We start from the raw sequence: 27,928 nt of genomic DNA, 5'->3' as shown, positions 1-27,928 counted from the left end.
ATGCTGGAGGATGAGGATGGGATGAGCGAGCGCGGCCTCGGCGGCTCCCGGAGGAGATTCGAGGATGAGGAAGGTGAGAGAAATCCTGGGAATGTCCCGGAGCAGATTTTTTGGAATTTTTTATTCCAATTATCTCTCCATCCACATCATTTTCACTAGGAATTTTTCTCCCAGAAAAATGAATTTTTTGCTGAAATTATCACTCCACGTGTAGACCATTTTCACCAGGAATTTTTCTCCCAGAAAAATCAAATTTTCACTCCATTTATCACCCTACCCACATCGTTTCCACCCTGAAACCCCATTTTTTTAACCCCTTCCTCCCTCATTCCCAGACTACCACTCCATCTACATCGGGGTGCCGGTGCCGCGCGGCTTCCGCAGGAAACGGCGCCGCCGGCGCTCGCCGGGCTCCAGCCGCGAGCGCAGCGGCAGCGAGCGCCACTTCGGGCCCCGCGAGCCCTCGGACACCGACGAGGGCCAGGGCTGGCCCGAGAGTGGCAACGACAACGCCAGCAGGACCAGTGAGTGCCCAGAGTGCCCAAAAAATCCGGGGAGGGATTCTGGAGTCGCGGTTGGATCGGCTCGGCTTCGCGGTGCGGCGACGCCGCTCCGCCCGGTTGTTGGTCCTGTTGGGACCTGATGGGGTTGGAGGGGGTTTCCTGCTGGGATTGGGGATCCCCACAGCCTTCACACCGTGTTCCCAATGGGTTGAGAGGGGGTTTCCTGCTGGAATTGGGATTCCAGACAACTTTGGGAAGTCACACCTTGTTCCCAACGGGTTTTTCCCATTGAAATGGGATTTGGAGAGGTTTTCCTGGCTGGAATTGGGGTTCCAGAAAACTTTTGGACATCCCACCTTCTTCCCGATGGGTTTTTCCCATTAAAATGGGGTTGAATGGGCTTTCCTGCTGGGATTGGGGGTCCCCACAACCTTCACACCGTGTTCCCAATGGCTTGTTCCTGTTGAAATGGGATTTGGAGAGGTTTTCCTGCTGGAATTGGGATTCCAGACAAACTCCTGGAATCACACCTTGTGCTTGATGGGTTTTTCCCATTGAAATGGGATTTGGGTTGGGGTTGGAGGGGGTTTCCTGCTGGAATTGGGGTTCCAGACAACTTTGGGGAATCACACATTGTTCTCGATGGGTTGTTCCTGTTGACATGGGATTTGGATGGAGTTTTCCTACTGAAATTTGGGATCCAGACAAGCTCTGGGCATCACACCGTGTTCCAAACGAGTTTTTCCTGTTGAAATGGGATTGGGTTGGGTTTGGAGTGATTTTCCTGCTGGAATTGAGGTTCCAGAAAACTTTTGGACATCACACCTTGTTCCCGATGCATTTTCCCCATTTGGGAAATGGGATTTGGATGGAGTTTTCCTGCTGGAATTGGGTTTTTCCCATTGAGATGGGATTGGGATGGAGTTTTCCTGCTGGAATTGGGTTTTTCCCATTGAGATGGGATTGGGATGGAGTTTCCCCACTGGGATTGGGCTCCAGACAACTTTGGGGAATCACGCCGTGTTCCCGCCGGGTTTTGCCGCTCCTTACGGGGGAAATCTCCTTAGGGGAGATTAACATTTCACAGGGGAGCGCAGCCACCGAGCCCTTCCATGGGCTGGGATTTTTCCACCCCCCTGCTGGAAATTTGCATTCGGGTTCAGGCCCAGCTGAAGTTTTCTGTGGTTTGTTTGCACGGGAAGAGGATTTTTATTCGCTGGCAGCTCCTTTGTGCCCTCGGCGGAGGCGGGAGCGGGGGCATGTCCCCTCCTTCCTTCCTTTTCCCTCCTTTCCCCTCCTTTTCCCCGATTTCCCCCTCATTTTCCCTTTATTTCCTTCTTTCCCCCTCCTCTTCCTTCTTTCACCTTCCTTTTCCTTTTTTCCCCCTCCTTTTCCTTTATTCTCCCCTCTTTTTCCCTCTTTCCCCTCTTTTCCCCTATTTCCCCTCTTTCCCCTTTTTTCCCCCTTTTCCCTCCTCCCCACAACCACCAAATTCCGCTCAGAGATAACTCCAGCCCACTTTGGTGGCTTGGACAAAAAACCCTCATTTTACAGAGAAAAAAAAAAAAAAACCCAAACCCCCTCAACCCCACCAAAATCTCCCTCCTTCCTGTCCTTTTTCCCCCCTAAAAACCAAACCCTCAATTTTGGGGTTCCTGCCGCGGCCAGGGCAGGAAAACCCCGCGGGGAGCGGCCCCGGATCGCGGATTTCTGGCGCTTCCCGCCGCTTTCCCGAGCGCATCCCGGCGCTTTGGCCACTTCCCGTCATGGGAGCCGAGCAGGGAAGGATTTGCTCGCCGTAATCTGCTCCCTAAGCCGCGGAGTTTAGCGAGCTGCAGTGGATAAAGGAGAAGGGAGAAAGGGGAAAGGAACTCCGGCCCTTGGCGGCGTTTTGGGATCGCGCGGCGAAGCTTTGGGGTTAAATGGGGGAAGAAATGGAAACCACTCCAGGTAGGGCTTGGGATGTTTTATTGCCCAGAGCTGTGGTGGGAGGGGGAAAAGATCCTTGGGGTTTTTTTTCTGGTTTTTCCCTCGGAAAAGCAACTTAGGGGATTCTAAAAGTGCAGAGACCCAAAGCTCATCCCAAAAATCAACGAGGGAGTTCCTGCTGCTCCTCGGTGGAAAAGTTGGGTTTTGGAAGGGTCAGAAATACCCCAGATCTGGGGATTTGGAGCAAATTCATCCCATGGGATGTGCATCCTGCTCTCCTGGTTTTGGGGCAGCTGGGGCTCATCTGAGGCAGGAAAATGCAGGGAAAAGCTGTGGAGAACCCACAGGAAAATGCAGGGAAAAGCTGTGGAGAACCCACGGGAAAATCCAGGGAAAAGCTGTGGAGAACCCACGGGAAAATGCAGGGAAAAGCTGCGGAGAACCCAGGGGAAAATGCAGGGAAAAGCTGTGGAGAACCCATGGCAGCCCCTGCATAAGGCTGGACCTAAACCCAGGTTTAGTCCTGGCTGGATTGCAGAGCCCCAGCAGGGCTACCTTCCCTAATTTCCCAGTTTTATCCCAATTTAGTGGGAATTTCCATTTGGAAAAGGATCTCCAGGTGAGGTTTTGTTGTGGGGTCAGGGTTTGGATGTGAGGAAGCAGCTACATGTTGGATAATTGGGATTTAAATAATTCCTGTCCTGTTTCCCGTGGAAATGATCCTAAATATTCCCTGGGAATCCGCAGTGGCTGAAATCCTGGAGTTTTCCCATCCTAAAACCTGGCTCAGGGAGATCTGGATCCCCCCAAGGAGCTGATTTTGGGGTGTTTTATGGGATTTGTGTCACTTTCCCCTTCTCCAACCAACACCTGCTGCCTCCTGGGGTTTTCAGTGCTGGGTGCAATTCCCAGGAATGAAAAACCCCAAAGCAGGAGGAGCTGGGAGCTCTCCCAGCCGTGGAATTGTTCTCCAGGTGAGCAAATCCCAGGAATTCTGGCCACCTCGGGGAGGGCGGGAAGAAAAACTGGGAGCTGCAAGTTGGATTTATTCCCTAAAATCTGGCAGGATAAGGAAAAGAAGACAAAAAAGCTCTTTTTGTAAGAGATTTATTTCAGTTTTTTGGGGTTTCAGGGGTGAAAAACCCTGAGACCCCAAAATGAGGCCCTGGGGGAAGGTGAGGAAGGAAGGATCCGTTTTTAGAGGGGGAATTTGGGCAGAGCTGGGAGCAGCAACCCCAAAATCGAGGGCAGGAATTCCAAATCCCATTTTCCCACCAGAGATCCCACCCAGGACTGGGATTTCCCACAAAATCCCGATTTTTTTGTGGTTTAGCTCATTAAATTTGGGGTTTTTTTGGGAATTTTAAGCTTGGCAGGGGGGGTTGACCAGAATTTCACCCGTCTCATCCCTTTTCCGAGAAAAACCCCAGGCTTAGGGAGCCTGAAACCCTCCAGGCACGGAGCCCAGCCCCAGAATTCCCGGGAATATTCACAATCACAAGAAGGGATTTATGGGAATGGTGGCAGGGCTGGACCTTGGCAGCCTTTGGGCTTGGCTTAGAGGGGCTTAAGTGGTTTAAGCAGGCTCAGCCTAAAGGGACATCCTCTTCTTTTGGGGCCTGGGCTCCTCTGCTTTGTGCAGGAAAAGTGCAAAATTCTCATTTTCCCTCATTTATCCGCAGCAATTTAATTCCCTGATTTTTTTAAGTGCTGCATTACCCAACTATGTTACTCCCAGCTTGGAGAAAAGGAGGATTTTGCCCCAAAATTCCCATTTTCCAAGCCTGGATCATTCCTGCTGAATCAGGAAATACAGAATTCATTCCAAACACCCCATTTCCGTGGATTTCAGGGCTTGGATTTCTCTCCAAATCCACCAAAACTGGGAAGTTTTGCTGGAAAAACCCTCGAGAATGGAGAGGGTTAAGAACAAATCCAACTTTTTTTTTTTTTTTCCTGGGATTTCTTCACCCTCCCATGGGCACTGGGAATGTGCTGGGATGGAAAAGCCTTGGAGGGCACCGTGATCCCAAAACCATTCCCAGATTTCTCCCCAGGCCATAAATGCTGCCCCTTCCCAGGAAAAGATGGAATTTTCCCCACAGGAATGATGGATTTGTGTCATTCCCTGTTAGGAAAAAGGGGAAATCCCAAGGTTGGAAGGGTTGGGGTGGGATGGAGCCTGGAAGAATGGGGTCTGTGGGAGGGGAAATTTGGGATAAAGCTGGGAACTGGGCACAGGGAACTCCTGGAAAGGGAATTTGCTGGGAATTGGTTCCTGGAGCTTCATCCTGCTCCTCCTTTCCCCAGCATTCCCCAGGGAATTCGGGATGGGATCACTCAGGGATTCCCCCATTCCCTTCAACATTTCCCTCAATTTTTATCCCTTTTTTGCCATCCCAAACCCCCTTTGGGGCCGTTCCCTGTGGGATGGAGCAGGATTTTCCAGGAATTCTTGCTCCTTTTCCCCACAGGGAATTTGGGATGGAGATCCCCCATTCCCTTCAACATTTCCCTCCGTTTTTATCCCTTTTTTTGCCATCCCAAACCCCCTTTGGTGCCATTCCCTGCAGGACCATCCCGTTTTCCCCTGGAATTCCAGCACAGGGAATTCAGGATGGGATCACTCAGGGGTCCCCCATTCCCTTCAACATTTCCTTCCATTTTCATCCCTTTTTTTGCCATCCCAAACCCCCTTCGGGGCCGTTCCCTGCGGGACCATCCCGTTTCCCCTGGAATTCCAGCGGTTTTTTCCCGGCAGTGTCCCCGGCCGCGGAACGGCTGCGGTACATCCTGGGGGAGGAGGACGAGCCCCCCAACCCCACGCTGTTCACGGAGATGGACACGCTGCAGCGCGACGGCGACGAGATGGAGTGGAAGGAATCCGCCAGGTCAGCCGGGATCCGGGAATGGGGCCGGAAAAAATCCCATCCCAAAACGTCCCCGTGGGGCAGCGGGGTCGGGGAATGAGCGTGGGATTTGGGGAGGCTGGAAAAGGGCGTTCCTGAATTGGGGGAATGCTGGGAAAAATGGGATTTTGGGAGGGTTTGAAAATGGAATATCAGGGAATGAGCATCGGGGGAAAAAAGGATATTCCTGAATTGGGGAAATGCTGGAAAATGGGATTTGGAAAATGGAATATCAGGGAATGAGCATCAGATTTAGTGCGGTTGTGAAAGGATATTCCTGAATTGGGGGAATGCTGGAAAAATGGGATTTTGGGAGGGTTTGAAAATGGAATATCAGGGAATGGGCACTGTTTATAACAGTATTAAAAAAGGACATTCCCGAATCTGGGAAGTGCTGGAAAAGGGGATTTTGGGAGCGTTTGAAGGATTTGGGAGGATTTCCATCAGGGAGGGCTGGAAGTGGAGATTCCCAAATTTCTCCTGATTTTCCAAGGTTGGGACTCTTTATCCTCAGGGCAGCAGCTCCGTGGTGAGAGCACCTAAATCCACAATAAATGGAGAAAAAAAGGGATTTTTTTCTAGGATCACAGAGGTTTTCCAAGTCCCATTTCCTGCTCTCCAGCCAGGCTGGGACTCTTTATCCTCAGGGCACCTAAATCCACAATAAATGGGGAAAAAATGGGAATTCAGGATGTTGGGAGCAGGAGGAATTGGGTGGAACCTCGGTGAAGGAATCCCGGGACGCCGACGGCGGCGCAAAGGCGCTGTTGGAGCAGTGCCCCAATCCCACAGGGATTCGTGCCCCCAATCCCACAGGGATTCGTGCCCCCAATCCCACACTCCATCCCGAGCTCCCTAATGACCCAAATTCCTGGGAAAAGGGGCAGAAGGGAGAGGAAAAGCGACTTAATCGGCTTTGGGGGAGCGGCGCTCGGCGGGAACCTTGAATTCCGTCCCTGGGAAAGAGGAAGGGCTGGAGAAGGGGATTCTCCAGAGGAATCAGGGATGGGAGGTGTGGGGTGGGCACCAGGCCAGGTGTTGTGGTTTGGGGTTCTCTCAGGGCGTTCCTGGATGATCTTTGGGGTTTTTTAGTGGGGACACCTGAGGTTTGCTCTGTGCAGCTGTTGAGGCCATCCTGGCCCTTCCCTGTCCTTCCCCCTCGGAATTCCGGAGCCATTGGCTGTTCCCAGAATCCCTTCTCCTGGCTGTTCTCAGAATCCCTTCTCCTGGCTGTTCTCAGAATCCCTTCTCCTGGCTGTTCCCAAAATCCTTCTCCTGGCTGTTCCCAAAATCCCTTCTCCTGAGTGTTCCCAAAATCCTTCTCTTGGATGTTCCCAAAATCCCTTCCCCTCCTCTGTCCTTCCCACCGGTGGTGCCCGCTCGGATGGGTCAGAACTCCAAGAAGGAAAATCCATGGAAGAAAAGCAGCCTTTGTCCCAAAAAACCAAGAGCTGTCCTTCCAGAAGCCCGAGCCCCACTCCCAGGAATTTGGGAGGAATCACCCACCCCTTTCCAGAAGTTTCTCTGGAGTCTTCACTGTAGAAGGAAGGAAGGGAAGGGAAGGAAAGGGAAGGGCTGAATTCCAAGGGTTTGGAAATCCTCCCACGGTGGGGATGGAGTGCCCAGGGTGGGATCTGAGCATTCCTGAGGAACTGGGACATTGGGAATGCTCTGGGATATTGGGAATGCTCTGGCTGCTCCAGGCAGGAGCAGATCCAGGCTCAGGCCAGGTCATCTCCATGGGAAAAGATCCCAAACCTCTAAGGAGCAATTTGAGGATGGGGAAATCCATGGATTTGGGTTTCCTGATGGGACTGGGAGCTTTCCTGCTCCTCCACAACCCTGCAAGCAGCACTTTTGGGAACGACTCCACCAGCTCCTCCTTTCCCAGCCTGGATAATGAGTGAGAACTCCATGAGATTAATTAATCCAGGCCTTCCAGGAAGGAAAAGCCATTCCCAGATCCTCACACCCGCCCCGTCCCGCTCCTGTTCCAGGTGGATCAAGTTTGAGGAGAAGGTGGAGGAAGGCGGCGAGAGGTGGAGCAAACCCCACGTGTCCACCCTGTCCCTGCACAGCCTCTTTGAGCTGCGGACGTGTCTCCAGACGGGAACGGTGCTCCTGGACCTGGACGGATACTCCTTGCCCCAAATTATTGGTAGGAACCCCTGGAGGTTTTCCCCCCGTGTCCTAAAATTGTGGGATGGATTTAAACTCTTTCTTTTTTTCCTGAATTTGTCCAGGAATGAGCAAAGGGAGGAGTTGGGAGCCATCAGATGCTTCCAGAAATGGTTGTGTTGAGGTTCTTGGGGGATCCGGGGGTCACTGCTGAAGCAGCAGATTTTAGGGAGGTTTTGGGAATCATTCCTGGGTCACAGTGGCTGGGTGTTGCAGATGATGTCATCGAGGAGCAGATTGAGGACATTTTGGGCAGGTTTTGGGGGTCACCATCACCAGATGTTGCAGATAAGGTCTTTGAGGGGCAGATCAAGGATGGGACATTTTGGGGAGGTTTTGGGCGTCACCATGGCCGTGTGTTGCAGATGATGTCATTGAGGAGCAGACCGAGGACAGGACATTTTGGGGACAGTTTGGGGAGGTTTTTGGGGTCACCATGGCCATGTGCTGCAGATCGAGGACAGGACATTTTGGGGAGGTTTTGGGGGTCACCATGGCCGTGTGCTGCAGACCGAGGACAGGACATTTTGGGGACAGTTTGGGGAGGTTTTGGGGTCACCATGGCCATGTGCTGCAGACCGAGGACAGGACATTTTGGGGAGGTTTTGGGGGTCACCATGGCCGTGTGCTGCAGACCGAGGACAGGACATTTTGGGGACAGTTTGGGGAGGTTTTGGGGGTCACCATGGCCGTGTGCTGCAGACTGAGGACAGGACATTTTGGGGACAGTTTGGGGAGGTTTTGGGCATCACCATGGCCGTGTGCTACAGATCGAGGACAGGACATTTTGGGGACAGTTTGGGGAGGTTTTGGGGGTCACCATGGCCGTGTGCTGCAGACCGAGGACAGGACATTTTGGGGACAGTTTGGGGAGGTTTTGGGGGTCACCATGGCCATGTGCTGCAGACGATGTCATCGAGAAGCAGATCGAGGACGGGCTGCTGAAGCCGGAGCTGCGGGAGAAGCTCAGCTACGTCCTCCTGCGCAAGCACCGCCACCAGACCAAGAAGCCGATCCACCGCTCCCTGGCCGACATCGGCAAGTCCGTGTCCTCCAACACCGGTGAGCCGCGGGGCCAGGGGCGCCTCGGGACCAGGGAGGCAGGACCCAAGGGCTTGGGACACCCACCCAGGGATTGTGGTGGGGAAGGACCCCAGAATTCCAGCCCGGTGGGTTTAGGGGTGGGGGGTCAGCGGGAGGTGGGGGACAAGGAGGTGTTAGGGACAGGGACAGCGTTGTGTGGGGGATGTGGCTGTGGCAGGGACAATGCCACCGTTTGGTGACGTCATTGAGTGATGACATCGTTGTGTGATGACATCATTGTGTGAGAGAGAATGTCATTGTGTGATTACATCACCGTGTGATGACATCACCATGTGAGGACAATGGCTCTGTGTGAGGACATTATGTGGTGACATCATTGTGCGGTGACATCACCACATGATGACAATGCCATTATGTTATGACATCACCATGTGAGGACAATGGCACTCTGATGACATCATTGTGTGATGACAGTAGCACTGTGTGATGATGTCACAGTGGGGACAATGGCACCATGTAATGACATCACTATGGGGACAATGTCACTGTATGATGACATCACAGTGGGGACAGTGACTGTATGATGACATCACAATGGGGACAATGGCACTGTGTGATGACATCACAGTGGGGACAATGACTGTGTAATGATGTCACTGGGGATAATGACTGTGTGATGATGTCACTGTGGGGACAGTGGCACCACGTGATGATGACGTCATCGCGTGCTGACGACGTCACCGCGCGAGGACAATGGCGCAGTGTGGGCTCCGGGCGCGGTGCCGCTTTCCCGGCGTGGCGGCCGCAGACAAATCCGGTCTGGCCGCGGCTGATCCGCCGCTCCCGGCCCTTACAAAAGGGGATTTGGGGCTGCTCCCGGCTGCTCCCGCGGGTTTAGCGGGAGGTCACGGCTGTAGCCGGGGCTGGCCGGGATTGATCTGCGGCAGCTGCTGGGAGCATCCCGGCATTCCCAACGGGATCCTGCCCGGCATTCCCATCGGGATCCTGCTGTGACATTCCCAACGGGATCCTGGGAGCATTCCCAACGGGATCCTGCCCGGCATTCCCAATGGAATCCTGGGAGCATTCCCAATGGGACCCTGCTCGGCATTCCCAATGGGACCCTGCTCGGCATTCCCAACGGGATCCTGCTCGGCATTCCCAACGGGATCCTGGGAGCATTCCCAACGGGATCCTGCCTGGCATTCCCAACGGGATCCTGCCCGGCATTCCCAATGGGATCCTGCCCCGACATTCCCAACGGGATCCTGCCCCGACATTCCCAATGGGATCCTGCTCCCACATTTCCAACAGGATCCTGCCCCGACATTCCCAACGGGATCCTGCCCCGACATTCCCAATGGGATCCTGCTCCCACATTTCCAACAGGATCCTGCCCCGGCATTCCCAACGGGATCCTGCCCCGGCATTCCCAACAGGATCCTGCCCCGGCATTCCCAATGGGATCCTGCTGTGACATTCCCAACGGGATGCTGCCCCAGCATTCCCCATGGATCCAGCCCCGACATTCCCAACGGGATCCTGTCCCCACATTCCCAGCGGGATCCCCCTGCCCGCCTCACCCCCTCTCCTCTCTCCCCAGCCCGCAGCCCCGTGCGGGGCCCGGCCGCCGGCGCCGCCTTCCACCGCTCCACCGAGGACCTGCGGCTGCGGCAGAGCGCCAGCTACGGCCGCCTGCGTGAGTGGGTGATTCCCTGCAACACCAAATCATTCCCCGGGACACCAAATGATTCCCTGGAACACCAAATTCCCAGCCCCAGGGGCAGAGTGGGAGGTTGAAATGAGGTCCCACCATCCCAGAAGTGCAGCAGGGAATTCGGGATGAGCAAGGGTGCTGGTGTGGGGTGGAGGAAAACATTCCTTGGAATCTTTAGGGAGGGAAGGAACGGCGCTTGGAAGAGAGAGGGAATCCTAAAAGATTGCTTGGCTGGGAGAGGGCAGCTGGGAAATCCCAAACGAGCCCTGGTTTGTGTGGCTGAGGCTGGAAATGATCCCATTTATGGAGTTTTGGGATCATTAGGGTTGGAAAGGCCCTCTGAGATCATGGAGCACCACAGTGTCCCCAGGTGCCACATCCAGACAGTTTCTGGACCCTTCCAGGGCTGGGGACTCCATCACTGCCCCGTGCCAGCCTTTCCACCCTTTCACAGGAGGAATTTCCCCAATTCCTGGGTTTTCACAGCGCAGCTGCTGCTTGGCAAGCCCAGACACCATCACCAATGTTTTATTTCTTTGCACAAATCCTCCCCATCAGGTTTTCTCCTGGCACCTGGGGTGGCTTTTCCTCACAATTCCCTCCCTCCCCTCCAGGTCACGCCCAGAGCCGGAGCATGAACGACATCTCGGACACGCCAAGCACTGACCAGGTACCCAAAATCCCCAAATCCCCAAACCCCACCACGATCCCTGCTGGGCTCTGGGGCTGTCGGGTCCATGTGAGCTGTGGCTGGGTCGATACCCGCACAAATTCCTAATTAGGGCAGTTAATTGCTGTATTGATCCCTGCGGGGAAGCTGCCCCAGAGGTGACACCTGAGCTCTCAGCGCGGAATTTGGGACGAGCCAGGAGCCCAAATCCATCAGGGTGGGGCAAAAATTCCCTCCAGATCTGTTGGGAGCTGCTTGGAAGTGCAGGAATCCTAAAGGATCCTAAAGGGAGAGGGTGGAAAATCCCATCTGAGCTCTTGGGATTCAGCTCTGGGGGTGAGGGGCTGGAATTTGGGGTGGGACCTGGTTTTTCTGAGGGTTTCCCAATGCAAAGCTCAACCCAGAGGCCGTGGGGGCTTTTCCTTCTGGGATTGCTTTTAGGAGGAGCTGGGAAGCAGCTCCCAGTTTGGGGATGGGATGGATCAGTGGGATTTTGTCCTGTTCCCATTCCAGACTCCTTTTCTGGGAATGGTTGGTTCCTTTTATGAGCTTTGCTTTCTTTCTGTTCCTGATTTCACCATAAACCAAAGGCAGGATGGGTTTTTAGGGAATGGGATGGGATAGCAACTTGCTTTGGGTTTTTAGAGAATGGGATGGGAGAACAGCTTGCTTTGGGTTTTTAGGGATGGGATGGGATTGTAACTTGCTTTTCCCCTGGGATGTCCTCCCTGGGCTTACCTGGGGTGATGCACTTTAGGGCAAATCCAAACACAATAAATAATGTTTTATTTCCTTGGATTTCACGGATGGAAATCCATGATCTGCAGGGAGCCACAGGACAGGGACACCACGAAGGTTTCCAGGCCACCTCCCCAAATGACTCCATCCTGGTGCCCAGTCAGGAACCCCAAATATCCCCTCCAGCAATGGGGTTCGGAGGGTTAATCCCAAAATATGCAAAGCATTTAGGTTTAATCGCCCTATTAGGCCCACTACAAAGGGACTTTTTAAGTGTTACATGAAGCTTAGTGGCCACTGGTAACTCCTGCTCTTATTCCGAGCAGAACTGGGGGAGTTGCTTTATTATTGTTATGATTTCTTTTTTTTTTTTTTTTTTTTTTTTTTTTTTTTTTTTTTTTTCTTTTTCCATTTGGATTTAGAAGATTAGGACGGGGCGAGGCGGCTGCCCAGCTCACATGCCTCCCCTCATGCTGCCATATAGATTATCATAACTCCCTGCCAGGCTGGCTATTGAACCCTTTGAGGCTGTAATGAAAAGAGCTGCAGGGGAGAAGAGACCTGGGGAATAAATCCATGGATGAGGTTTTCCTCCTCCCATTATTTGTTCCAGCTCCGGGAACGGGGCTGGGGAGGAACGAGGCACAAAAACCTCCCCCATGCAGGGCTTGAGGGGGGTTCTGTGCCATGAGGGGCTGCAAATAAACTCCAAAAATGTTCCTGGCTTGCTGCAGCACCCCTGGGGTTGGCTCATGTTTTCCACAGGGGATTTCAGGGAGTTTTCCTTGTGGGGAGCCCAGGAGAGCAAAACCAAACGTTGCTGGTTGGGTTGTGGAGCCCTGGGGGTGCAGTTTAGTCTCGGTTTTAGCCACGTTTCTGAAGAAATGTGGCTTTTTGTTCCTGGCTGATTCCCAGCTGTGGCTCCTCAGTCCCCACCTCTGCGAGTCCTGGGACACCCAGAGGTGAAATCTTGCAGCCTGAGGCTTCAACTTTGGTGGGGAAAAAATAGGGAGAAAAGCCAAATTTTGGCAACCACTCCCTTCCTCCATCTTGTCTTTGCCAACAGCTGAAGAACAAGTTCATCAAGAAGATCCCCAAGGATGCCGAGGCCTCCAACGTGCTGGTGGGGGAGGTGGAGTTCCTGGAGAAGCCCTTCGTGGCCTTCGTGCGGCTGCTCCAGGCCACCATGCTGGGGGGCGTGACCGAGGTGCCCGTCCCCACCAGGTGAGCGCCATCCCCTGGGCACATCCCGAGGGCTCTGGTGGCACCACAGCTCCGAGGTGGCCGACACGGCTCCTTTCCCTCCCCAGATTCCTCTTCATTCTCCTCGGCCCGCCGGGAAAAGCCAAGTCCTACAACGAGATCGGCAGGGCCATCGCCACTCTCATGGTGGACGATGTGAGTGGAGGCCACCCCAGCCCTCCTGTGGGACACCCCGACTCAAAACCCAGCAAAAAAAGCAATTTCCACCTTATCACCCCAAAAATTGAGATTGAAACCCCCAGGAGGACGTGGGGCTGGAGCTGACCCCTGTCCTGTGTCCACCCCCAGCTCTTCAGCGACGTTGCCTACAAAGCCCGGGACAGGGAGGACCTGATCGCCGGCATCGACGAGTTCCTGGACGAGGTCATCGTCCTCCCGCCCGGCGAGTGGGACCCCAACATTCGGATTGAGCCTCCCAAAAAAGTGCCCTCAGCTGAGAAGAGGTGGGTGGGGCTGCACCAGCCCTGTGTCCGGTTCTGGGGGGGTAAGAGCCTTGCTTGGCTTCATCCCTGGAAGTAACCCCTCCAGATGTTCCAGAAATGCTGGGTTTGCAGCAGGGTTTGATCCCAGCTCGGCTCAGAGGCGTTTCCACTCTCCTGGGACAGCTTTTACTGGGAGGTGACCCAGGAGTTGAACTGGATGATCCTTGAGTCCGTCCCAAACCAACCCAACCCAACCCAATCCAACCCATGGCTCCACAAATTGACCATACCCAGCTCTGGATCTGGCCAAACTTGCCCCAAAACCAAGCTCAGTGCAGGCTCAGAGCTGCACCACGGCCTTGGCCATGGTCCTCACGCCGGCGGTGCCCATTCAATGGTGCCAGACCGAGTCCGAGTGGTGCCAATCTGGCGGAGCCAATCCAGCAGTGGTGGTGGTGCTGAGCCAGTGGTGCCGATCCATCAGTGCCAGTCTGGCAGAGCCAATCCAGCGGTGCCCATCCAGTGGTGCCAATCTGGCAGTGCCGATGTGGCGGTGTCGATCCGGTGGCACCAATGGGGCAGTGCCGATCTGGCGGTGCCCATCCAGCGGTACCGATCTGGCGGTGCCCATCCGGCGGTGCCCATCCGGTGGTGCCCATCCAGCGGTGCCGGAGCGGGTGCGAGGCGGTGCCGGTGTCCCGCAGGAAGTCGGTGTTCTCGCTGAACGAGGTGGGGCAGATGAACGGCGCGGCCGGTGGGGCGGGCGCCGGGGGCGGCGGTGGCGCCAGCGACGATGGAGAGATGCCTGAAGTCCACGAGATTGGGGAGGAGCTGGCCTGGACTGGCAGGTGAGCCAGGAGCCACCCCCAAAACCCTCCAGAATGTACCAGGATCCATCAGCGTCTCCCGTGGGCTCATCCTGGGGTGTCCTGGGGCACCGAGGGCGGAAATCCTGGTGGGGAGGGGTTTTTGTCAGCACCAGGCCTATTTATGTGTCTGTACATAAATTGTATTTAGGTATCAATGTTTGTAAATCTCCCAACTGGCCAGAGCAGCTGTGGATCCCCAGAAGTGTCCAAGGCCAGGCTGGACGGGGCTTGGAGCAGCCTGGGACAGTGGGAGGTGTCCCTGGGTGGGACTGGGGGTGTTAGGGCACCTCCCAACCCAAACCATTCCAGGATTTTGGGATGCTTGAGCCTCTCTGCTCTGGAGCCATTCTGGGAATGTTCACTTGGAGAAGGGACGGCTCCAGGGAGAGCTTCCAGCACATTCCAGGGCCTGCAGGGGCTCCAGGAGAGCTGGAGAGAGACTGTGAACAAGGGATGGAGGGACAGGACACAGGGAATGGCTTTCTATAGCCAGAGGGCAGGGATGGATGGGATATTGGGCAGGAATTCCTCCCTGGGAGGGTGGGGAGGAGCTGGGCTGGAATTCCCAGAGGAGCTGAGGCTGCTCCATCCTGGGAAGTGTCCCAGGCCAGGCTGGAGCACCCTGGGACAGTGGAAGGTGTCCCTGCCATGGCAGGGGTTGGATGGGATGGAATTTAAGGTCCCTCCCAACGCAAACCTCTCGAGGACTCCACGATTCTGTTTTGGTGGCAGTCACCAGGTGTCGGTGTCACCTCGGCGGTGTCTCTGCAGGTTTTGTGGTGGCCTCTACCTGGATATCAAGAGGAAACTGCCCTGGTTCCCGAGTGATTTCTACGAAGGTTTCCATATCCAGTCCATCTCCGCCATCCTCTTCATCTACCTGGGCTGCATCACCAACGCCATCACCTTCGGGGGGCTGCTGGGGGACGCCACCGACAACTACCAGGTGTGGCCCAGGTGTCACCAGCTTGGGGACAGGCAGGGATGGGATCCGTGGGATGGGATCCATGGGATGGGGTGGGATGGGATGGGATGGATTTTACCCTACTTGTGCCATGCCAAGCTTCTGGGGATGGACATTCTCTGCCAGGTGGGACTGGCAGCCCTGGAACACTGGAATCCCTCCATGGCAATGCCAGGAGCAATGGGACACGGTCCCAACCGTCCCTCAGCCCCATCTCCATCAGGGGGTCTGTGGGGACGTGGTGTGACCCAACACCCCTGTAATGCCACCTCTGCTCTGTCCCCAGGGGGTCATGGAGAGCTTCCTGGGCACGGCCATGGCCGGCTCCATGTTCTGCCTCTTCGCCGGGCAGCCCCTCATCATCCTCAGCAGCACCGGCCCCATCCTCATCTTCGAGAAGCTGCTCTTCGACTTCAGCAAGTGAGTGCTGGGCCACCCCAGGGGACACCAGGGCCTGTCCCCGTGGGGGTGGGACGTGTCCCCAGCAGCCAGCTGATCTCACAGGGCTGCATGTCCCCTCTTCCAGAGGCAACGGGATCGACTACATGGAATTCCGCCTGTGGATCGGGCTGCACTCAGCCCTGCAGTGCCTTATCCTGGTGGCCACCGACGCCAGCTTCATCATAAAGTACATCACGCGCTTCACCGAGGAGGGCTTCTCCACCCTCATCAGCTTCATCTTCATCTACGACGCCATCAAGAAGATGATCGGGGCCTTCAAGTACTACCCCATCAACTCCGACTTCAAGCCCGACTACGTGACCATGTACAAGTGCGAGTGCGTCGCCCCCGACCCAGGTGAGTTCACCCCGGGGCCGCCCGGGCAGGAGCCGGGGGTGGGAGGGTCCTGGCGTGGATGAATCCTGGCCCAGGACGTGGGAGGAGGCAGCTGCAGAGACCTGGAACTCATCGTCCTCCTCCGAGGGGGTTGTGGAGATGGAGGAAGAGCCTTGTCCCCCTTGGATGAACTTCCCGGGACACAGCGGATGGAGAGTCAGGATCTCAGCCAGACCTGGATGGATAAGGAGGAATTATGGAAGAGCAAAAAAGACATTTTGGGTCATTCCAGCCTGCTGCCGATGGAAACTGAATCTCCAGGAAACACCTGGAGTGGTTCTGTGCTCTGCAGTGTCTGGGACACCCCGGGATGTCCCAGCTGGGTGTGGAAACCTCCATGGACCGTTTCCCTTCTTTTTCCACTCCTTTTCCAAAAGGAGAGGCCATGTGGCTCTGAGCAGAAGGTCCTTCCGTGGTTTTGCCCTTGGGCAGATGTCCTGCATGATCCCAGATCTGAACTGTGGAGCTCGGACGCTCCTGGAAGGGAGCAGAGACGGCTTCGGGCTCACGGCAGCGAGCGCCTGCTCTCCCAGGAGCTGAATTTATGCCAAAAATCCAAATTTTGGGGAGCACCAGCTGCAGCCACAGGAGACTGACAGTGGGTGGAGGTGAAGGTGGATGAAGGTGATGGTGGATGAAGGTCATGGTGGAAGAAGATGATGGTGGATGAAGGTGACGGTGGATGAAGGACACAGTGGATGAAGATGGTGGATGAAGATGATGATGGACGAAGGTGATGGTGGATGAAGGTCACAGTGCATGAAGATGATGGTTGATGAAGGTGATGGTGAAGTTCTGCCCATCTCCTTCCTTCAGGAGAAGCACCCAGGACCCTCCACCCAAGGCATTCCCAACGCATCTGCCACTCCAAGGAGAGCTCTCACCCCACGGCTATCACAGCCGTCGCGTTGAATTTTGCATTTTTCCTCAATTCCTGCTCATCCACCCCTCCGTGAGCACCTAGACCCCAGAGCAGCACCAGAACCAAATCCTGCCCCAAACCCGACCCGCAGAGAGCGAAGCCGGACCCCCCAGAGCCGGAATTCCCGGACGGAGCCGTGAGCACCCCCGGGAGGAGCTGCAGCCTCCAGGGAGGTCTCCCCCTTCTCCAAGCCCCCACCCCGAGCAGCCCAGAGGCTTCCACACCCCAATCCCCGCTCCCACTCCTCGCCCTGGCTGCCCGAGGCAGCCGTGTCCAGGCTGGATTTAAAATCCCTCTAGAAATTATGTTTATTTCTCCCTCCATCCTTAATTTATTTTTTTTTAATTCCCCTTTTTTTCCATCCCTGCTGATTTTTGATTATTATAACTGATTTGTCCCATATTTGTCTCTGCTGCACACATCAATTGGGGCTGATTTCAATCTCAAGTGAGTATCGCCTTCTAAATATTAAAACTATTTTAATATTTGATACTCTCCCCCCACGGGGGGGTTCCCTTGTTATTTTTTTTTCCCATGCATTTGACTTTTCTCTCTCTCCAAAAAGGTTTGTGTCGAGCCCTTAGGGCTCCTCTCTTTAACCCCACCGGTGCCGTGCCGCCCTTTAAAGGCGTAGAAACCCCAAAATAGGGTTTGTGGAAAAAGAAAAGGTTGTGGAGGAGAGAAATGAGAACAAAGCCGATGTTTGTAGGGCTGGGCTCTCTGTCCTAACCCAGCCTCTCCTTTGTTAATCCCCGGCGCCGGGGCTGGAGGCGGCGGCTGAAATTCCCACTTGGCGAAGAGGATGGAAGAGGGGGGCGGCAAAGCCGTCCTGGAATTCCCCAATTCCCGAATTCCCTCTTTTAGGGGCACCCCGAGAGATCCCGGGGGTGCTCCCGGAGCTGCGGAGCTGCGTCGCCTGAAGAGCCGAGGAGGAGAAGGTGCCGGGGCCCGAAAAGATGGAATTTTGCACCGATGACACCAAAACACCCCCAAACAATTAAAAAAAAAATAGAATAATAACTTTAAAAAGGCAAATTGGGTGCGATTTGGGGTGATTTGGGTGCCACCTCTCTAAAAAAAATATAAAAACCACCCCCAGCGTGCTTTTCCCAGCCTTCCACCCCGGTGGTTTTAAGTCCACCCCACTCCCGGCGGCTTTCCTGGGAAGCTCCTGGAAATTTTAGGATCTGGGAAGCTCCTGGAAATTTTAGGAACTGGGAAGCTCCTGGAAATTTTAGGAACTGGGAAGCTCCTGGAAATTTTAGGATCTGGGAAGCTCCTACAAAATCCCCTGTGGCCCAGCCCTCGCCAGCCCCGCAGGGAGAAGCCGCCGCGGGAGCCGCCGCGTCCTCCCCGGCGCGTGGGATTAATCAGGGAGAAGTTAGAAAAGGGGGATTTCCCCCCAAAATCCCGGGATGCTGATCCCTGGCGGGCTCAGCAGGTGAAGCCCAGCTGGGGTTTAGCCCCAAAAGTTCGGGTTTAGCCCCAAAACCTCAATAACCGACTCCTTTCCCGCAGCCAACGCGACCTTGTTCGATGCTTCAGCTCCAGTGGCACCGAACACCACTAACGTGTCTCTGGTAAGGACTGGGATCTGCTCATCCCGGGGAAATTTGGGATCAGGGAGGGGGATCTGGGGGATTCCAGCACCCAGGAGCGAGGGGAACTCGAATTTGGGTTTCCAGCAGCACCAAATCCACGCTTGATTCCCCCAAATTTGTATCAGCTCTGCGGTTTTGGGTATCCCCAAAACTCTAGAAATTTGGCTTTCTTTGTGTGCTGAAGCAGCTCAAACTGCTGTTTTGGGGGTTTGAGCAGGAAATTTAATTTTTTTGCAAGTTGCAGTTGCTAAAAACACTGATTTTGATCAATTCAGTTGTGATATCCCATTATTCTTGCACAATACAATCCTAAAAGTACAAATTTGGGTTTTGGACAAGAAATTTCTCTTTTCTTGTACAGTGTGATCCTAAAAGTACAAATTTGGGTTTTGGACAGGAAATTTCCCTTTCTTTCCACACTGCACCTTAAAAATGCCAATTTTGCTGGATTTGGGTTGAAATTCCCCCTTTCACTGCACACCACAACAATTCCAGATTTTGCTAATTTTGCTTTTTTCGGGGTCTCTCGCCAGTCCAATGCTCTCAACCTCACAGCTCTGGACTGGACCCAGCTGAGTAAGAAGGAATGTCTCAAATACGGCGGCAGCTTAGTGGGAAAATCCTGCAAATTCGTGCCAGACCTGGCCCTCATGTCCTTCATCCTCTTCTTTGGCACCTACTCCATGACCCTGACCCTGAAAAAATTCAAATTCAGCCGCTACTTCCCCACCAAGGTAAGGAAAAAACCAGATTCTGCCAGATCCTTTCCCAAAAATGAGGGGAAACGGGAACTGCTGGGAGGTTTGGGTGGAGGCAGAGAACTCCAGGAGAAGAAATTCCTGGTTTTAGGAGGATTTGGCCAGACTTGGGGTCCTCCCTGAGGTTTTAGGCCCTGATTTTTGGAATTCTGTGAGGTTTTTGTGGTATCCTCCTCTCGGAACTGGAGCTGGGTTAATGGGTGGACAATTAATGAACAAGAATTTGTGGGATCATGGGTGAGGAATTGGTGGGATCATGGATGAGGATTGGGTGGGATGATCCCACCCAGAGGGAAGTGGTCACACCCAGAGTCCGATGGACATCAGTGACCAGTGGTGTCCAGGGCTCCCTGGCAGGGCCAGCCTTAATTAATGTGTTCATTAATGACGGAAACAAAGGGGTCAAGGGACCCTTGGGAGGTTTGCAGGTGACACCAAGGGACAATCCCGGAGGATGGGGACGTCCACAGAGACCTGGACAAGAACCCTTCCCCCACTCCGTTAATTACCCTTCCCACTCCGTTAATTACCCTTCCCACCCCGTTAATTACCATTCCCACCCCGTTAATCCTCTTTCCAACCCCGTTTCCCTGTCTTGCCTCCAGGTCAGGGCTTTCATTGCTGATTTTTCCAATGTCTTCTCCATCCTGCTCTTCTGTGGAGTGGACGCCTGTTTCGGACTGGACACCCCCAAACTCCACATCCCCAGTATCATCAAGGTTCGGCCTCCCCTCCTCTCCCGCGTTCTTTTTCCAGGTTTTTTTGGGAATTTCGCAGCTCCAGGCACTGTCTTAAAAGCTACTTCAACTTTTCTAACAATATTCTAATTTTCTGACTTTCTTTCCTCTCTTTTTTTGTTGTTTTTCCTTCCTTTTTTGTTGTTTTCCCTCCTTTTTTGCCATTTTTTTCATCCCTTTTTTGCCATTTTTCCTCCCTTTTTGCCATTTTCCCCTCCCTTTCCTCCCTCTCCCACCCTGACCTGCAGCTCCGTAAGCTCATTAGCGATTTCTCCATCTTTATGTCCATATTAATGTTTGTGGGGCTGGATGTGCTTTTTGGACTCAACACCCCAAAGCTCCAAGTGCCTACTGACTTCAAGGTAAAAACCCAAAATTCCACAAAACCCCATTCCGGAAGGATTCCTTGTCCCCCAGCCAGGGGTTGATGTGGGGAACCCAGTGAGGAACCCAAATGGAAATCCCAATAAGGATCCCAGTGAGGATCCAGTGACGATCCCAATGGAAATCCCAAAGGGGATCCCAATGGAAATCCCAATAAGGATCCCAGTGGGGATCCCTGTGAAGATCCCAATGGAAATCCCAATAAGGATCCCAATAGGGATCCCCGTGAAGATCCCAATGGGGATCTGGGGGCAGTTTGGGGCACAGGATTTAGGAGGGATCCGGGATGGGGTTGTCCCCAAACGCCACCCCTCGGGTTCTCCCAACCCGTGCCGCGTTGCCGAGGTTCCGACGCCGCTGTCCTCCCCAGCCCACGCGCGTGGACCGGGGCTGGTTTGTGTTCCCCTTCGGGAAGAACCCGTGGTGGGTGTACCTGGCCAGCGCCCTGCCCGCCCTGCTGGTCACCATCCTCATCTTCATGGACCAGCAGATCACGGCCGTCATCGTCAACAGGAAGGAGCACAAGCTGAGGGTGAGACACCTGGGGATCCCCCACATCACCCAGGGCACCCCAGGATCCCCCAGAGCACCCAAATTTGGGGTGGGTTTGGGGGTTTGCCCTGGCTCTAGTGGGGGCTGCCCCTTGGCCTCAGGCAGCTGCGGGTTTGGGGTGAGGGAGGGTCTGGGGGGTGGAGTTCTGTGGGTAATGGGGTGCAGGGGGTGAAATGGGGTGACACTGGGTGCCCCATGTCTGTGTGGGGGACATTGCAGTGACATCAGGTGTCCCATATCAGTGTGGGGTGATACGGGGGGACACCCCCACTGCAGAGCCCCCCGTGCAGAGCCCCCCATGCTGTGTTGCAGAAGGCAGCCGGGTACCACCTGGACCTCTTCTGGGTGGGCATCCTGATGGCCGTGTGCTCCTTCATGGGGCTGCCCTGGTACGTGGCCGCCACCGTCATCTCCATCGCCCACATCGACAGCCTCAAGATGGAGACCGAGACCAGCGCCCCGGGGGAGCAGCCCCAGTTCCTGGGGGTCAGGTGGGCCTGGGGGGCCATGTGGGTCTCAGAGGGGTCCTGGAGCTGGGGGGACATCCCTGTCCTGGGTGGGACACCAGGGCCAGGGAGGGATTGTCCTGAAGGGGACATGAGGAACAGCGTGGCCAGAGAGGGCCTGTCAGTCCCATTCCCACTGGTGGTTCCTCGGGCTGACCCTGCTCCTGTCCCCCCTCCAGGGAGCAGAGGGTCACCGGCATCATCGTCTTCGTGCTGACGGGCATTTCGGTTTTCCTGGCTCCTATCTTGAAGGTAAAATTCCCCTTCCCCCTCCCTGCAGAGATTTGGGGACACGGGGACAAAAGCTGGATGCTGTCCTGTCCTGGTGACCTCCAGCGCTGTCCCTGTCCCTGGGGAGGAGCTCTGCCTTCCCTGGGTCAGGGCCGTGGTGTTCCCTGTTCCCAGTACATCCCCATGCCGGTGCTCTACGGGGTCTTCCTCTACATGGGCGTGGCGTCGCTGAACGGGATCCAGGTGAGTGCCCGTCCTCCTCGGCATCCTCCTCATCCTCATCCTTTTCATCCTCATCTTCCTCGTCCTCTTCTTCCCCGTCCTCATTCTCCTTATCCTCCTCGTCATTCTCCTCTTCCTCCTCCTTCTCACTGGCCACAGACTGTCCCACGCTGGCTCCAAAAGGAGGATTTTTACTCCAAAATTTCCACACCTGGGAAAGCAGACACCCAAAACCCTCTGAGAAACACAAAAAACCTGGAAATTCCCCATTTGGAGGGAATAAAAGAGGCTTTTCCTGGGCAGTCTGTGGGGTGGGGCTGAGGATTAACCCCAGGCAGTTTTAGGATCAGTTCAAGCTCTTCCTCCATTTTGGGGTTAAAAGAGGGTTTTTCTGTGGGGTGGGGCTGAGGATTAACCCCAGGCCTTCCTCCCTGGGCAGTTTTGGGATCGCTGCAAGCTCTTCCTGATGCCAGCCAAGCACCAGCCCGACTACGTGTTCCTGCGGCACGTCCCGCTGCGCCGCATCCACCTCTTCACCCTGGTGCAGATCGTCTGCCTGGCCGTGCTCTGGATCCTCAAATCCACCGTGGCCGCCATCATCTTCCCCGTCATGGTAATCCCAACCTCGACCCAAAGGGTTTATTTGGGATTTAATGGAATTTTTGGTGTGGTCCCACCATGGCCGCCATCATCTTCTCCATTGTGGGTAATCCAAACCTTGCTACAAAGGGTTTTTTGGGATTTAAGGGGTTTTTGGCTTGGTGGTCACCACTAGATCTTGGCTTGAGATGCTCCTGGACCTCTCCCCTGTCAGATCTTGGCCCTGATCCTGGTGAGGCGGCTCCTGGATTTCGTCTTCTCCCAGCACGACCTGGCCTGGATCGACAACATCATCCCCGAGAAGGAGAAGAAGAAGGAGGACGACAAGAAGAAGAAGAAGAAAGGCAACAAAGGCGAGAGCAGCAGCGACGAGGAGGTGGGCACGGGGTCACCAGGGGCTGCCCAGGACAGTGGGGACATCCCAGAGCTGGGGAGGGACAATTCCCACTGGGAATTGGGATGAAGGTCTTGGATTCCTGGAGCTGTTCCAGGGCAGGGACAGAAGTGGCTGAGTGAGGGGCTCCAGGGGATATCCCAAAAGCTGGAATATCATGGCCAAAAAAAGGAACTCCTGAGGGAGAAGAGCCCAAATCCCCGGTTTAGGGCACAGCACCCATCCCTCAAAGCCTCAGTGTGACTTCTGCTCTGGGATTTGGGAAGAGGAAGGCAAGGCCTCCTCCTCCTCCTCTAGAGGTCTCAGGTCCCTCTGGGAGCTCCCTAGGTGTTGCCTTCAGCAGGAATTTCCCATTTCTTCCCCAGTTCCCACCTCCCTCAGTCATTAAGATCCCCATGGAGCCCCTGCCCGCGCAGCCCCGAAACGGGGGTCCCCAGTGCCTCCGCCGTAAGTACCGAGCCCAGGAGCCCTCCTAACCCTCCCTGGGCTCCGCTCGGCACTAACCCCGCTGCACCAGCAGGGTCAGGGGAAAAATCCACCAGGGAATCCCACCTGGGAAATCCCACCAGGGGAACCCACCAGGGAAACCCACCTGGGAAAACCCACCTGGGAAATCCCACCTGGGAAACCCACCTGGGAAACCTACCAGGGATATCCCACCAGGGGAACCCACCAGGGAAATCCCACCTGGGAAATTCCACCAGGGAAATCCACCAGGAGAAATCCACCAGCTCCAGAACCGTCGGAGCACTGTTCATCCCAAAGATCACCAAGATTTCCATAAATCCCAGAAAAAATCCAGGAATCTCCTGGGTTTCATCGCCCCCAAAAGCTTCTTGTGATGGAGTTTAATGGTTGGGAAAGAGCAGGTTTGGCTCCACCCTCACCAAAAATCCTCAGAATGAATTTGGGGGGTTCATTCCACAACCCAAAGGAGTTTGAGCTCAGTTTAACTCCTTAACTGCTGCTGGCAGGGCCTTTCCTCTGGCTGATCACCCTCAAAATCTGCAATTCCCAGGAATTTTCCTCCTCCTCCCATTGCCCAGAAAGGTGAACTTGGTGATTTTGGCAAAGAAAGGTGGGATTGGTGATTTTGATCCCAGAAAGGCAGGATCAATGATTTTGGCCCAGGATGCAGTGGGGCCCAGGGGGATTTTTGGGGTCACCTGGGGAGTGTTTCAGCTGCGTGTCCCCCCAGGAAAGAGGGCCTCCACCTGGAGCTCTGCGTTCTGACTCCTCCCCGAACGGCTCGGACATGGATCGCACGTAACCGGGACCCCTCCCCATCCCCATCCCCGGGGGGGAATTTTGGGATCCTCCCGGCTGCTGCTCCACCAATGTATAAAAACCTCAAAGCCTCCAGGCAGCAGCACCCCCGGGGCGGGTTTGGGGCGGGGGCAGCCCCCCTGGCTGCTCACCCCCCTCTCCCCTGCTGCCCCCCAGTATCACCCTCCACCTGAAGATCTCGTGCCCGTCGTCTCCCGCCTTTAACTACTCCCGCAACCCCATCTGTGCCGTGCCCCAGGTGAAGATCGAGATGGAGTCGGACTACGAGGACAGCGACACGGAGAAGGCCCCGCGGGACATGGGCAGCGAGACCACGCTATAGCCCCCCGCCCGCGGGACCCCCCCTTTAATTTAATTTATATCTAGATAGGTAGATAGCGCCGCGTTCGCGTGTACCGATAAAGGAACCGGGGGCGGAACTCTGCCCCACGCAGGCGGCCCCGGCGGCCCCGGCGGGTTTCAGGGTCCCGAACCCCGGTGCATTTCAGGGTCCTGCACCCCAGCGGGTTTTAGGGTCGCACGCCCTGGCAGATTTTAGGGTGGCGTGCTCCAGAATTCCCTCTCCTCCCACTGGGCAAAGGCAACGCCGCTGGCGGCGAAACGGGGCTGGAAAGGGGGGATTGGTGATTTTGGCAAGGAAAGGTGGGATTGGTGATTTTGGCACAGGAAAGGTGGAATTGATGATTTTGGCACAGGAAGGACGGGATTGATGATTTTGGGCCTTGAAAAGGTGGGATTGGTGATTTTGGACCCAGAAAGGAGGAAGCACCTGGGATGGGGAGGAGGAGGAGGCTCCTGGGATGAGGAGAAGGCAGCTGGGATGGGGATGAGGAGGAGGAAGAACAGAAGGATGGGGATGAAGAAGAGGAAGCTCCTGGGATGAGGAGGAGGAGGCACGGCAGGACGGAGAGGAGCCGGTGCCCGGGGAGGGAAGGGAAGGAGGAGCAGCTCAGGGTGAAGGGCTTTGCCACTTGAGGGCAACAAAGGGCAACAACTGCGCAGGGAATGGGGCCTTGGCTCCTGAGGGATCAGGAATGGTTCCTGAAGGAATTGGGAATGGTTTGTGAAGGGAGTTAGGAATGGTTCCTGAAGGAGACAGGGATGGTTAATTCAGGGAGTCAGGGATGGTTCCTGAGGGAATTGGGAATGGCTCCTGAGGGAGTCAGGGATGGTTAATTCAGGGAGCCAGGGATGGTTCCTGATGGAATCCAGGCTGGTTTCCACAGGGAAGTGGGAACAGTGGCTGCAGTGAAGCCCTTTGGTCGCCCACCCCACATCCTCACCCCCTACCTCTGCCAGAAACAGCCCCACCCCTCCTGCAGCCCTTCCCTCCCTGGAGGAATCCCCCGATGGGGAATCCAAGGATCCTCCATGGAGGAATCCCCTGGCAGAGGAATCTCCTGGCTGGGGCAATCCAAGGATTCCTTCTGGAAGAATCCTCTCCCTGGAGGAATCCCCTGGCTGGGGGAATCCGAGGATCCTCCCTGGAAGATTCTCCCTGCAGGAATCCTGGGATTCCCTCTGGCTCTGCCACCCAGGGGCTCCGTTCCCACCCCAGCCCCAGGAGCAGGGGGGAGAGCAGCCCCTGCCCCCAGTGCTCCCAGTTCCCCCCAGCAGCTCCTCCCAGTGCCCAGCAGCATTTTGGGGTCCCCAAGGGGCTCTTCCCACCTGGGTGGGGTCCAGGCTCCCTCCAACTCTTCCCAGCCCTGCCGAGGCTTTAAAGGATTTTGGTTTTTCTCCAGCACGGCCCAGGCCCAGCCCTGGTTTAGGAACGCTGGTCCCAACACCCCTGGCATCGATTCTTTCTCATTTTTCCTGGGTGAATCCTTCAGGTTTCTCCCTCCCAGAGCCCCCAGGCCCTTCCCGTGGGCAGAACTGACCTGACACTGACACCAGCAGCACTGGGGTTCTGCTGGGACACCGGTGACAACACACTGCAACTGGGACACCAGTGACACACTGGGACACCGGTGACACACTGGGACACTGGTGACACCCTGGGACACCAGTGACTGACACACTGGGACACCAGTGACACTTTGTACATAGGACACCAGTTCAACATTGGGGCACCAGTGACACATGTGAACTGGGACCCCAGTTCAGCCCTGTACATAGCACACCAGTCAAACACTGCAAACAGGACACCAGTGACACCAGCTCAGCCTGGGACTGGTCTGTTCCTGACCCCTGTACACACCCAAATCCCACTCTAAGGCTGTTTCCTGGCTTTGGCATTTCTCGTTCTGGTTCTGGCGCAGCTCTGGGGACTCGTGGCAGTGCCAACCCTGCCCTGGGACATCCAAACCCTGCCCTGGGAACATCCAAACCCTGCCCTGGGAACATCCAAACCCTGCCCTGGCAGTGCCAACCCTGCCCTGGCAGTGCCCAAACTCCTCCTGTAGCTCCTGTCCCCGCCCCGTGCCAGCTGCAGCGTGCTCTGGGCAGGTTTAAGGTTTTAATCCTGGTTTAACTCACTCTCTCTGCAGCATACTCTGGGCAGGTTTAAGGTTTTAATCTGGGTTTAATTTGCTCTCTGCAGCGTGCTCTGGGCAGGTTTAAGGTTTTAATCTGGGTTTAATTTGCTCTCTGCAGCGTGCTCTGGGCAGGTTTAAGGTTTTAATCTGGGTTTAATTTGCTCTCTGCAGCGTGCTCTGGGCAGGTTTAAGGTTTTAATCCTGGTTTAACTCACTCTGCAGCATGCTCTGGGCAGGTTTCAGGTTTTAATCCCGGCCTAATTCCTCCCCTGCAGCCCAGGCTCAGGGCCGTGGGCTCGGGGCTCTCTGGGCTGGGTTTGTCCCTCCTGGGCTCGGTTCCCCCGAGGCTTTTGGGGTTTTAGTCCCAAGTGTCAGCCCAGGCTGGGACTGAACCAGGCTGGACTTGTCAGCACAACCCAATAAAAATCTCCTTCCCTGAGCCTGAGCTCTCCTGTGCTTCATGGGAACCCCGAGTTCCCCTCCTGGGGCTGCAGCACCTCCAGCCTCTGGAACCCAAAAATCATAAATAACTTTATATATAAAATATATAATTCTATAGATAAATATATCATAGATATAATTATATATAGATAGAAAATACGATATATAATTATATATATGAGATATGGAATTCTATATAAAAATATAGAATAGATATATAAATATAAACCATGTAAAAATAGGAAAGTATCTAATGTACATAAATATATATAATTATATAGAAATATAAAAGATCTATGTAATACATTTAAAGCATCTATATAATTATATAGAAATTCAATATATATAATTATATAAAATATATCATTATATAGAAATACAATATATATAATTATATAAGATATATAATTATATAGAAATATAGTATATATAATTATATAAAATATATCATTATATAGAAATACAATATATATAATTATATAAGATATATAATTATATAGAAATATAGTATATATAATTATATAAAATACATAATTATATATTTTATATAATTATATTAAAATATAAAATATATAATCATATCTAAACATAAATATAGATATAGAATTGTATATAAATATTAGAATATATAATTATATAGACATAAAACCCCCAGGCCTTCAAAGCAAGCCCAGCTCCTCTCCAGCAGTGCAATAATCACATTATTCAAATACTATAATTATTAGAAAATCAGATTATTACAAAACCAGTCACCACTCCAGGCACAAGAAGGA

At 54.3% G+C, this 27,928-nt stretch overlaps 1 protein-coding gene across 1 annotated transcript; it reads left to right on the top strand.

Moving 5' to 3' along the window:
- SLC4A5 (solute carrier family 4 member 5) lies at positions 1 to 24,559 on the top strand. Its single transcript, XM_041471149.1, has 25 exons — positions 1 to 73; positions 336 to 524; positions 5,194 to 5,323; positions 7,339 to 7,499; positions 8,426 to 8,581; positions 10,167 to 10,262; positions 10,895 to 10,950; positions 12,755 to 12,912; positions 12,999 to 13,086; positions 13,240 to 13,394; positions 14,078 to 14,221; positions 15,014 to 15,188; positions 15,493 to 15,626; positions 15,733 to 16,004; positions 18,484 to 18,545; positions 19,100 to 19,300; positions 19,930 to 20,043; positions 20,816 to 20,977; positions 21,310 to 21,488; positions 21,683 to 21,755; positions 21,909 to 21,977; positions 22,396 to 22,569; positions 22,771 to 22,932; positions 24,149 to 24,216; positions 24,394 to 24,559. The coding sequence occupies exons 1-25, from the start codon at positions 1 to 3 to the stop codon at positions 24,557 to 24,559; spliced, it is 3,417 nt and encodes a 1,138-aa protein (XP_041327083.1).
- The last annotated feature ends 3,369 nt before the right edge of the window (positions 24,560 to 27,928 follow it).

This window comes from Pyrgilauda ruficollis, unplaced genomic scaffold, assembly GCF_017590135.1.
Source record: "Pyrgilauda ruficollis isolate IOZ18807 unplaced genomic scaffold, ASM1759013v1 scaffold258, whole genome shotgun sequence".
Classification (NCBI taxonomy): domain Eukaryota; kingdom Metazoa; phylum Chordata; class Aves; order Passeriformes; family Passeridae; genus Pyrgilauda; species Pyrgilauda ruficollis.
The sequence above is the reverse complement of the archived record's forward strand: the minus strand, read 5'-3'. Positions and strand labels throughout refer to the sequence as shown.

Excerpts from the sequence above, each read along its gene's own strand:
- SLC4A5 (XM_041471149.1), top strand. The coding sequence starts at position 1 with ATGCTGGAGGATGAGGATGGGATGAGCGAGCGCGGCCTCGGCGGCTCC. Across the intron at positions 5,324-7,338 it reads GAGTGGAAGGAATCCGCCAG|GTGGATCAAGTTTGAGGAGA; the intron begins GTCAGCCGGGAT and ends CTCCTGTTCCAG. Across the intron at positions 20,978-21,309 it reads GGAAGGAGCACAAGCTGAGG|AAGGCAGCCGGGTACCACCT; the intron begins GTGAGACACCTG and ends GCTGTGTTGCAG.